The sequence below is a fragment of the Capsicum annuum genome, chromosome 1, assembly GCF_002878395.1.
Source record: "Capsicum annuum cultivar UCD-10X-F1 chromosome 1, UCD10Xv1.1, whole genome shotgun sequence".
In the NCBI taxonomy this organism is placed as follows: Eukaryota; Viridiplantae; Streptophyta; class Magnoliopsida; order Solanales; family Solanaceae; genus Capsicum; species Capsicum annuum.
Window position 1 is genome coordinate 196,690,500 of NC_061111.1, and position 12,015 is coordinate 196,702,514.

The window sequence follows — 12,015 nt, forward strand, 5'->3', positions numbered from 1 at the left end:
AATATATGTCATAATTACTTTTGATGTGTATATTAATTTTTGAATATTCTTAACGTAAATTCTGACTTCACCACTGTGTCCTAGCACATTGTATTTCCGGTAATTCATTAGTTTAAATATTCATTATCTCAGTTATTTCTTGCTCTTTATGTAATCAACGATCTACACATGAACCAATTTTCCAAACTTCGATACAATTTTGCTATTGAGTTCAATAAGACAGGTCAATATTATATACTCCCTCCGTTTCGAAATAAGTGAATTATTGGGGTATTTATTGGTGTTTCAAAATAAGTGAATCATTGAATTTTTTTCCAAGTTTACTCTTATGATTTGACAACCAATTAACTTTTGAAAAGGTATTATCAAGGTTAGTTTTTTCTTTTTTGGGGATAAAAATAAAAAGTTATGTTAAATTTATGTCTTTAATGTTTTTTTTCTTAATATGTGTGCTAAAATTCAATAATTCATTTATTATGAAACGGAGGAAATACTGTATATAATCAATTGAACATCAACATCTTCTGACGTTTTCCCCGTTTATTCTTTTCGTGCCGTGAACGAAAGATATCCAGAGCCCTGTATATTTTTTAAAAAATTTAAAGCAAGGATTGCATTGCATGACATTACAATTTACAGAAACTAACAATATTAGGTCATTGGAGATAAGGCAGTGAATCTTTTTCCTGTACCATAAATAATTAACAAAAAGATAATAATTAGAAAACTATGATCAAGTACAACTGGCTCTGAACAAAAAACCAAAAAATTTGAATTTTTTAAAATGGGATGACTATTTCCAAAAAGAAAGGAAAAAACATACTTTTCCTTGTTGCAAATTTCTTAGTTGCTTTTGTAACATATGTTTGTATCAACATATGGCTGCCCTTTTCTTTCTTTTTAAGATAAAAAAGTTATTATTTAGTGTAGTTACTTTTGTAAACAACTATTGTGAATACAATATCATATGAGAGTTGAATTAATGATGAAGAGGTGGTCATCATCTTGATTACCCAGAAAGTGTGAGTTGAGATTCTACTAATAACGCCCCAATATCTTCTTGATCACTAAGGTAAGAATAATTTCTCTATTTTATTTTAGTTGATTCGTGTTGACTCACACTTTAAAAGATTTTATTAAAGATTTATTTTACAAAATTAATTGTATTAATTATTTGATCAGTAATAATTTATGTAGTTATTTAATAATAAAGATAATATTGAAAGAAAAAGATAAATAGTTTTGATTTTATAAATTGAACAAATAAATTAAAAGAATAAAAGATTAATTAAAGGACGGAGTATATAAAAACATTTTTAAATGATTCACAGGGACCATAGATCAACAAATAAAGTTAAGTTTATTAATATGCGTATGGGATTTTAAAATTCTTGTCTGATAATGATTTAGATCTAAGAGGATTTCCAAAACGTGATTTTTAAAACAAAGTTTGGTCACATAAAAATAATTGGTTCTCTCAAATGAACCTAATCTAGATATTTTTGAAAAGTGAAGGTTTTTATCTTAAGATTAGACAATTAAGATTGCGTTTCAGTTACAAAACATCTGAGAAAATTTTTGCAGGTGGTCAATTTTAAGATAATTAGGACCTAAAGTCTTGTTATTTGTTGCCTAGTTTTGTTGCATCTCTATCTGCATAAGATAAATTCCAACAAAACTAAAATATATCAACAAACTAATTTAACAATAGGAAATTTAAAATTCAAAAAAGTAGATGCATCCTAATGCTAAACAACTTCTTGTGCTCCAAAAAAAAAAAAAAAAAAAAAAAACACTCCTGCAGTAAAAGCAATTTTGAACATTGTTTTTCTTTTGTCTCTACTAAAATTAAACCCTTAGCATACATGTTGACGAACGTTTAGTTCGAAAAATAATACTTTTGTTCCTAATTGCATTTCTTGAGTATAATTTTCTTTAAAAAACTACTCTTTAACAGAAGAAAAATCACCACAATAATAATTGGACTAATTAAATGGGGATACAGTTGTATTAATTGGCCTCTTGTATGTAATGGATCATTGGCTGATGACTCTATAGTAAAACTTGAATCAGCAAGCGCAATAATAATTGAAAAGACTCTTTCAATCATCTTAAGGGTAATATTTACATTATTAATTTTTAATTATATCTTGCTTCTGAATGGGGAATTTGTCCATGTCATATTGATTGATACTCACTCCTATATGTAAAGAACTTGTGCATTTCATATATTAATTTATCATCTTATAGTTACACTTCATTAATTTGCTATATATTTTGTGTTGTTGTAAAAACAGGAATTTGCATGTTCCATCATGACTGGTAGCATTGTGGAAAATGATGAAGCAAAGCCATTGGGAAGATGGTCTGTTCTAGCATATGGTGTAGGGCATGTGCTTAATGACATAACATCTACCTATTGGAACACTTACCTCTTGCTCTATTTGACCAGTATTGGAGTGCCTCCAAAGTAAGTACATGCACACCTTGTTGCAAACCTTGATTTAGTTTCTCCAATTTCATTCAGCTGATTAGAAGTTTAGAACTATCTTTTTCTGTATGAACATCTTGCTGTAGCTATTTTAGGAAGCAACAGGTCCTAACTAATCGGCATTTGCCCCGAGCAGTCCCCAAGACTAGAACCCGAGACTTTTTGGTCAAAGGTGGGGAACTCTTATCATTCCATCACAGATCACACCCCTTGGTAGTCTTGGTTTTGTACTTTCGTTAAAAGAAAAATCGAAAAAGGACTTAAAAGTTTTGCATAATTCTGCTACTACTTGATAGATGTGACAAGGATTTCATGAATTTCCGAGAAGTTTGGAAAGGAAGTCTAATGCATCATTTCATTAGAAGCTACATGATTTCAAGGCTTACAAAGTTTTGGATCTAGTTAGTCTATTAGTGGCTTTAGCACACTAGTTTGAACTTCATTATGACATTGGTTTATTTAACTCTACATTTGGTTTTGTTCCACAGACAAGTTGCAGCACTTGCAATTACAGGGCAATTCACAGATGCAATAATGACCATAATTGCAGGAGAACTGGTACCTTGACATGTCTGTGACTATCATTCTGTAATAAGAAACTTCATTGTGATCCTTCCTTTTCTTTCATTAGAAAAACATGTAATGTAATATCATGAGAAAATGTTATGTGTGATTCAATATGCATGAGAAAATTGCCGATCATGTACTAATTTTGTTTGTTTATTTTTTCTCAACAGATAGACAGATTTGGACATTTCAAAATATGGCATGCTGTGGGGACTGTTCTTGTCTCTGTTGCATTTTCTTCATTTTATTGGGGCGTTTGCGTTCCTTGCAAAATTATTGGGATAGATACACCTCTTATGCAAATGTTTGGATATTATATGTTTGATATACTCTTCAGTGGTGGATGGTCTTGTACTCAAGTATCACATATGTAATCATCTCGACTCATCTATTCTCCTGTGCAAGCGGTTTCCATATCATCTTTCAGATTAGCAAATTTGTTTTTTGTATTCTTTACTACAGAGTCATTCTATTATTTGGCTAACATGATAAATGTGTTGTGTTTTCCCATCAATGAAGTGCTAATCATTCTAAATGCTTGAAGCATGAATGAACATTGTGGCCTTCTTCGTTGTAGGGCAATGGTGAATGGCATTACCTTGGATCAAACAAGCAGAGTGGCATGTGTTAGCTGTCGTAATGCCTTCACAATGGTTGATAATCTAACTTGTCTTAGCTGCAAATTTTCTGTAATACTAAACAAAACTAACCTTTTCCTCTTGTCTGATACTGTGAACTGGCCAATAATTCGGGAAGGTTGCAAGCCTAATCGTATATGGAGTTGGATTTTTCATCTTCAACTCATCCGTGAAACAAGTTGAAATCAAGGAGCAGGTATATGAATACCAGGAGTGCTTTTCTATATGCATGTGCCTGTGCTTTATGTTGTACTTTTAACATTTATATTTGCAGTACCACTTGTTGGCATTTATCACAGTTTTGATCGGGTGCTGCTTTGTAATTATATTTCATCTTGGAACTAAAGAGCCTAGGTTTGTTTCCTACTTAGTCCTCTTGTGGTTTCGAAAGGATCAAAAGCACTTCATTAATGAGGAAATAGACCACCAGATTTAATGTATATTTGGATCTCTTGTGCAGGGTGAAACAAGTATCTCACAAGACAAATCCCCGCGGTTCTTCTTGGAAGCGATGGTTGAAAAATGGCCTGTATTATAGAGTAGCTTGTATTTATATGTTAACGAGAGTTGTAACGAATATATCACAGGTGACTATAATTTTCTGTCAGCTTCTTTAAGTTATCGATCACTGACATATGTAGTAGTTGTCTCTTCTAAGTTTCTGTTATGTCTTTGTTATCTTAGGTGTTTCTTGCTCTCTATGTAATTAGTGATCTACACATGAGTCAATCTTCCAAGGCTTTGGTATGATTTGTTTTCGAGTTAAATAAAATTTTCAACTCTTACATCTTCCAATTAAATAATGCTTATCGGGCTTAGTTATTATGTAATATAGGTTCCAGCCATCATCTATTTGTGCAGCTTTGTTACGTCTGTCGTACTCCAGGTTCTCTTTCTCTATGGGGTTGTTCTACATTTGGTCTTCACTTTTGGCCTGTTCTTTGTCTACAAATACTAAGCTATTATTCCGATTTCATGTAGGAGCTTGAATGGAGTAGTAACAGGTTGAAGGCCATCTTTTCAGTAGGAGGCCTCCTGTGGCTATTTTCTGGTGCAGTAGTACTCTCCCTACCGATTAATATGAACAGTTTAATGTACATCTTGTCCGTGGTTATTGGAATCGCCAATACCTTCATGATGGTAAGCTGCAGTTCAATTATTATGACCTCAATTTAATCTGCTTATATCTTGTTAGACTGTTGATATATTCTGCAATCTAACATTGATGTATTCATAATCTTGAGTATCAAGTTAACGCGTCCAAAACTAGTATTTACTAAGCCTCCTAGATTTAGCAATTCAGAGCTGGAAATTGCTTCATTTTGACAATCAAATCGCGATGTTCCTATTTCCTTTGTGGTTAACAGGTAACCTCAGTAGGCATGGAAAGTGAGCTAGTTGATAAAGAAGTTGAGGGATCTGCTTTTGTATATGGATCATTAGGCTTTGTGGAGAAAGTATTGTGTGGGATAATGCTGTACATTCTAGAGTCAAAAGAGAGTAAGTTATCTCTTTCGTTCTCTTCAAATGCCTACATATCATGAATGAAACTTAAATCTTTGACATGATAGCGTTCAACCTTATGCGTGCAGCTGTAACACCAGCATCCTGCAATCCAGCATATCCTTGTTTCACAGTTACGCGATTTTCATTGGGATTCATACCGGGAGTTGCTGCATTAGCTGGAGTCATTGTTACATGTTTTACAAAGTTCAGAACTTCACATCCAGAGCCCTTGGCAGAACCTTTGTTGGCATAGCTTTCAGAAAGATTGAAGTTGCCAATTGTAGATTAATTGAGGCAAATATGGTTGATTGGTTGAAGTTGCATGTGCACATGTTCAGTATAGTAATAAGCCATAAGCTCTATATTGCTTTGTACATCAGTTTATGCAAATCCTATATGTGCTCAATTGTATATAGGTCAAGCAATGTTGTAATTGTACACATGTGAAACTGTTGTTAGGAACTCTTGCACTTTTGAGGGAAGCAGATTGAGCCACACACATTTATCACTGGGGAATGATAATTTTCAAAATTAAATCAAGTTTTGGTCTTCAAATTTCCCTCTTTTCCATATATTAAGTGGATGGAGGAGAAGTGAATTTTCATGTAACTGTGTAACCAAGAATGATAGAGCCCATAGAGGAGACACATCCTTAGTTTGAGACATTCATCAAATAGATGTACCTCTACATGGACCTAACAAGCAATGTTAAATATTGTTGAGTTACAAACATGAGTCCCAAAATGGAGACTAAGGTATCCCATATTTGGTATATATGAATGTAGAGAATAAGAGACGGTATTTGGGAATTTTTCTTGTCTGTATATTTCTTGTCAATCATGTTTATTTATACAAGCTAAAGAATCTTCTCTTCTAAGCTAAACAATGAAAATAAAAATAAAAGAAGAAACTTCTCTTCTAAGCTAAAATAAAAGAACTTTCTAGTCTAAGCTAAATATTTGGACTTGTGGGTTGTTGGTACTTATGACTGGTCTAATATGGGCTCAATCCTTTTATTTGCTTTGGCCTGCTCCATTTCCTTGTGTGAGATGAACTCATTATCTCTTTCGTTGTTACTGCGATAAACATCTCCATTGTTACTGTCAACACCCCCCTCAAGTTGGAGGGGAGTGAAACAAGTCCCAACTTGACAATTAAAGAGTGATGTGAAGGCCCAGACAAGGGTTTGGTGAGAAGGTCAGCGAGTTGAGAGGCGGCAAGAACAAAAGAAAGGGAGATTAATCCGGTGAGAAATTGTTGTCAAACAAAATGACAGTCAATTTCGACGTGTTTGGGGCGTTCGTGGAAGACGGGGTTTTTGGCTATATGAACTGCTGCTTGGCTGTCAAAGTGAACAGTAATGGGAAGAGATGGAGGGACACCTAAATCATGAAGGAATCGATTCAGCCAGGTGAGTTCGACAACCACACGCCTCATGGAGCGATATTCTTCCTCAGCAGAGGATAAAGAAATGGATGGTTGTTTCTTGGACTTCCAAGAGATGGGACATCCACCAAGGGTAATATAGAACCCGCTAACTGAACGTCGAGAATCTATACAAGAACCCTAATCGGCGTCGCAAAAACCAAAGAGGGAAAATAAAGGGTCACTAGTAAAGAACAAACCTTGACCTGGGTCGGACCGTAGATAACGAACAACTCGAAGAGCAGCATTGAAATGGGGAAGACAGGGTTGTAGCATATACTGGAAGAGATGTTGGACAGCATATAAAAGATCAGGGCGAGTATGCGTAAGGTAGTTGAGCTTTCCAATTAGGCGACGATAAACGTTAGGGTCAATAATGAGTTCTCTGGAGCTAGATGAGAGCTTAACTGATGGATCCAATGGAGAAGAGACTAGGGGCAATTGAGCACAATCAAATTTGGCAAGCAGCTCAAGAGTGAATTTCTTTAAGTTAATCAACCCTTTTTCTTCTCTGAAAACTTCAAGTCCCAAAAAGTAGTGTAAGTGTCCCAAATCCTTTATTTTAAATTCTGCATTGAGAAATTCCTTCAACCGTGTGATAGTAGAGAAATCACTTTCAGTGATGATTATATCGTCGACATATACAACAATGATAGTAATAAGATCCCAAGATTTCTTGTAAAACAGTAAGTAATCATTAAGTGATGAGTGAAAACCTTTGAAATGAAGAGTTGCTGATAGTCAAGCAAACCATTGTCGCGATGCTTGCCTTAACCCGTAGAGTGATTTCTTCAGTCGACAAACAAGATTAGGACTAGGAAAAACCATGCCTGCTGGAAACTTCATGTATACCTCTTCATCAAGGTCTCCATGAAGAAAGGCATTACTGACATCTAGCTGAAAGGAGGGCCATTTCCTTTTTGCACCAATAGCCAAAAGACACCTTATAGTTGTCATTTTGACCACTGGTGAAAATGTTTTAGTAAAGTCAATCCCAGCCCTTTGAATATCACCTCGAACTACGAGTCTTGCTTTGATTCTACCAATACTACCATTAGACATATGTTTCACTTTGAACACCTACTTGCAGAGTAGAGCCCTTTTGTCTTTAGGGACCTCCACAATATCCTAATTTTGATTAGATATCAAGGCCTCAATTTTATTATTCATATCTGCTTGCCAACATGGGTGCATTGCATTTTGTGCATAAGTAGTGGGCTCAGTGACAGAAGAGATAGAGTTCACTACAAGTTGATTTGTAGAAGAAAGTGCAGTGAAGGAAAAAACCTGGGGACTGATAGGTAAAGTGAAGCAAGAAGTGGTAAGATCAATGATAAACATATTGTTACAGTAGTAGTCATCTAAATAAGCAGGTTGTTTATGGGTTCTGGATGATCTTTTGGGTTCAAGAGTAGTAGGTTGAGGCAAAGAAATAATAGGGTCAGGGATAGAGGAGGTAGGATCAGAATTAAAGGTAGAAGGAGGGGAAGGAGATAAAGGATCTTGTGTAGTTGTAGAGATAGGTGTTAAATTAGGGCCAGAAGGAATGGTATATGAATCTGGAGAGGCGGGATGTGAATGAGAGAAAATTGGAGCAGAGCCTGAAGTCCTCCTGAAAGGAAAAACTATTTCATGGAAGTGAACATCTCTTGAAACAAATATTTTCTTGTCTTGTAAGGATAATAACTTATATCCCTTTTGACCCGGCAGATAACCCAAAAACACACAGGCAGTAGCTCTAGGTGAAAATTTTGATCTATTTGGAGTTAAAGTAGAAGCATAGCAGAGACAATCAAAAGCCTTGAGAAATTGATATTTAGGATGATAACCAAACAAAACTTCATGAGGGGTCTTACCATTTAAGACTATGGTGGGGTGGGGGGGGGTATCTATTGATTAAAAAAGTAGACGTAAGAACACAATCACCCCAATAAGAAATAGGTAGGCTAGACTGAAACAAAAAAACCTTAGAAGTTTCTAAAAGATATTTGTGCTTTCTCTCCACTATGTCATTTTATTGAGAAGCATAAATGCATGATGTTTGATGAAGAATTCCTTGAGAAAACAGAAATTCGGAGGTAACAGTTTCCTTTCCTAATTCTAAAGCATTGTCAGACTTGATGATTTTTACTTTACTATTAAACTGCCTTTGAACCATGGATAGAAATTGTTTTAGCATAGGAAAAGCATTAGCCTTAGTGATCAAGAGATCAGTCCAAGTAGTTCTTCTAAAATTATATACTATGGTGAGGAAGTATCTGTAACCACTGTAAAAAAAGCACATTGTGAATAATGAGATCAGAAAATAGAGCAACAATTCCTGAATGAGTTACTTTTACCCTAAAAAAATTAGGTAAAGTGATGTTGATGATTTGATTAAGGGGTGTGAGAGTAGTGAAGTTTGTTGCATCAAAACACATATGTTGACTCGCCCCTGAATCTAAAATCCAAGGGTTAGAATTTAAGAGTAGTAAATAGAAAACTGAACCATTACCAGCACAAGCGGTTGTAGCTGCAGAATTAGCAAGTAAAGCATCTGGTTGAGAGATCTTAGCCTGATTTAATATATTAACCAATTGAGAAAGTTGCTCACTGGTGAAATGGCTTCCAACTTGATTTGCAAAATTAGGTAAAGAACCAGAATAACCAGGTAAATCAGAGGGAATAACAACATTGCTCCTCACAGTGTTTTGCATCCTTTTATTTCTGGTGAACTTGAAATCATTAGGAAAGCCAATGATCCTATAGCACTTATTAACTATGTGTCCAACCTTCTTGCAGTGAGAACATGTCAAAGATGTGTCAATCTTCTTGGATCTATATTCAGGAGTATGATTCCTCTGATTATTTTGAGAGTACCGAGGAGGTGCATTGCTGTCAGCAAATAAATATGAAGAGTGATCCCCCGCAGGACTGGAGTAGATAGTAATCTCCCTTTGTTTTTCATCTTGAATGAGGAGAGAGTAAGCAAGACTCACAGAAGGTAGAGGAGAAATCATTAAGATGTTGCTCCGCACAGCCCCATAAGCTTCATTCAATACCATAAAGAATTGTATGAGTCTATCATCTTGTTGTGTTTTACTCATTCTCATCTTACCACTACAATCACACTTACAAGAGCAAGTGTTTTAGTGTTCAAGGTATCTAACTTATCCCATAACCCCTTGACTTTTGTGTAGTATGTTGCAATATCATGTGTTTCCTGGGACAACTCACTCATTTCCTTTTGCAGTTGATCGATACAATTTGGCCCCATTAGATTGGCCAAATCTGTCCTCAAGATCCCTCCATAGTGCTTTAGCTGTTTTAGGATAGAGCACACTGTCAGCAATGTCTCTAGAAAGTGAATTCAGCAACCAACTGGTAACCATGTCATTGCACCGGATTCATGATTGCAGATCTGGATTGTTAAGGGCTGGAGCCTTGTAGCTTTCATCAATAAATCCCAGCTTATTTTTAGCTGATAGAGCAATGAGAATGGATCTTCTCCATCCCCCATAACCTTTTTCTTCAAAACTGGAGTTCACTAAAGACATCCCTGGTGAATCAGATGGATGAAGGAAAATAAGGGCTGCTTTGATCCAATACTTTGGATTCAGAAGGTGACTCAGAACTTGTGTTTGTCATGGTAGGGAAAAGAAGGCTTCGAAAAAAGGATCTTCAAAGAAGTTTTGATACCATGTAGAGAATAAGAGACAGTATTTGAGAATTTTTCTTGTCTGTATATTTCTTGCCAATCATGTTTATTTATACAAGTTAAAGAATCTTCTCTTCTAAGCTAAACAATGAAAATAAAAATAAAATAAGAAACTTCTCTTCTAAGCTAAAATAAAAGAACTTTCTAGTCTAAGCTAAATATTTGGACTTGTGGGTTGTTGGTACTGATGACTGGCCTAATATGGGCTCAATCCTTTTATTTGCTTTGGCCTGCTCCATTTCCTTGTGTGAGATGAACTTCTTATTGTCTCGTTCCTTGTTACTGTGATGAACATCTCCATTGTTACTGTCAACAATGAACTAGGAGTTTCTAAAGGTTACATATAAAAAAGTAAGTAGAATTATTAACTTGTGAAACGCATTTAAGTGGACAAGAGTCGAGGCTGTTGATCATATCTCCAAAGATGCAAAATAATACAATAATTCTCCTCCAATATATGCCCTAATATTGAGCAAGATATGTTGCTAAAATCATGTTTGTAATAATAGGTCTTTGTATATAAATACTCTCTAGTCTATCAGTTGTGCATTAACAAAGGACATATTACTTTTTTCAATTCTAAGTTGAAACGAACAATATGTCAGAGGTGAAAACAGATATGGTTCAGGCATGTCAGACGTGAGCTCGTAAAAAGAAAAAGGATTATGTCTAAGCAACTAAAAGTTGTCTAGTATTTCTTGTTTGGAATATTTGAAAAGAAACATTCCTTTATTATTTTTCTTGAAGTTTGATTCCCCTATATGTCCAGAAAAGCACTATTTTTCAAAATAAATTTTATCAAAAATCCAACTCTTAGGCACATGAAAAATCCAACTATTGGTCCTTATTGTCCTCCATATGTTGTCTCAATTATGAATAGAAAATTAGTGGCACTGACTACTTGCTATTTAGAGCATTGGCAGGTTGCATGAGATTACAGTATGGGACTAAACACAATAGTTTGGATCATTGCTATTGAGACCACTGCAAATTTACAATGGGCCTCTATCTAGCTAATATAATGGAGAAATCACCAAATAGCTATATTGTCAAATTAGTTATTGTTTAGCTACTTTTTAATACGAAAAAATATTTGGATAAAAATACTTTTATTTAAAATACGAAAAAAATCCAAATATAGTAATGCTAAAAGTAGTAAACTTTTACAAGTAAAACTCCATTATCACACTATGTTGGAATTAGAAATGAGTTTAAGTTTGGTACGCAGTTGGTATATTTTCTTTTTACACCATCATGTAACTTTTACTGTAGGTCATTCATTTTTATATTTTTACCTGAGAAATAAATGACCTGCTACAGCAGGTAAAACTTACCCATCAAAAAAAAAAAATACACCAACAGTTCACCAAACTTACTTAAATTCTTAGAAATTCCCCTAACCGATGAAACTTTAATAATTGTGTGCTAGAATTCAATACCTTAAAAGGTGTATTGTAACTCCACCATTTAAAAGCAACCAGCTGCCAGTTATTGTTGTTTGCGTACATACTCATTATTTCACTCGTGATATTTCTTTTGAATTTTAAGACACAACCTTCAACATTATCCATGAGTTTAAAAGAGGTATTAATTCATTTCATATAATTACACAGATTTATTTCACTAATAATATCTATTTTAATACTTGTATGTTTTAGCACTGATTTATCTCATGATTTATATTTTAAAAT

The 12,015-nt window shown here is 34.6% G+C and overlaps 1 protein-coding gene and 1 long non-coding RNA gene across 4 annotated transcripts in view; one reads left to right on the forward strand and one right to left on the reverse strand.

Moving 5' to 3' along the window:
• The first annotated feature begins 741 nt into the window (after window positions 1-741).
• On the forward strand, window positions 742-6,012 carry LOC107843329 (major facilitator superfamily domain-containing protein 12). 3 transcript variants are annotated; one of them, XM_016687568.2, is made up of 13 exons: window positions 748-1,072; window positions 2,298-2,470; window positions 2,980-3,049; window positions 3,229-3,428; window positions 3,636-3,711; window positions 3,815-3,892; window positions 3,971-4,050; window positions 4,157-4,283; window positions 4,381-4,440; window positions 4,532-4,582; window positions 4,678-4,836; window positions 5,064-5,196; window positions 5,289-6,012. In XM_016687568.2, the coding sequence occupies exons 2-13, from the start codon at window positions 2,316-2,318 to the stop codon at window positions 5,453-5,455; spliced, it is 1,356 nt and encodes a 451-aa protein (XP_016543054.1). In that variant the 5' UTR covers window positions 748-1,072; window positions 2,298-2,315; the 3' UTR covers window positions 5,456-6,012. The 3 variants fall into 3 exon arrangements, with proteins under 3 accessions (XP_016543083.1, XP_016543054.1, XP_016543063.1); XM_016687577.2 differs by lacking the exon at window positions 748-1,072 and adding an exon at window positions 1,768-2,117 and having other exon boundaries at window positions 5,289-5,995; XM_016687597.2 differs by lacking the exons at window positions 5,064-5,196; window positions 5,289-6,012 and having other exon boundaries at window positions 742-1,072; window positions 4,678-5,028.
• Window positions 6,013-10,328: 4,316 nt separating this feature from the next.
• The window catches only part of LOC124888647, a 3,715-nt gene continuing 2,028 nt past the window's right edge, over window positions 10,329-12,015 (reverse strand). The window contains exon 2 of the long non-coding RNA XR_007047198.1: window positions 10,329-10,654. This is a non-coding gene — a long non-coding RNA (uncharacterized LOC124888647). The remainder of the gene's footprint in view (window positions 10,655-12,015) is intronic.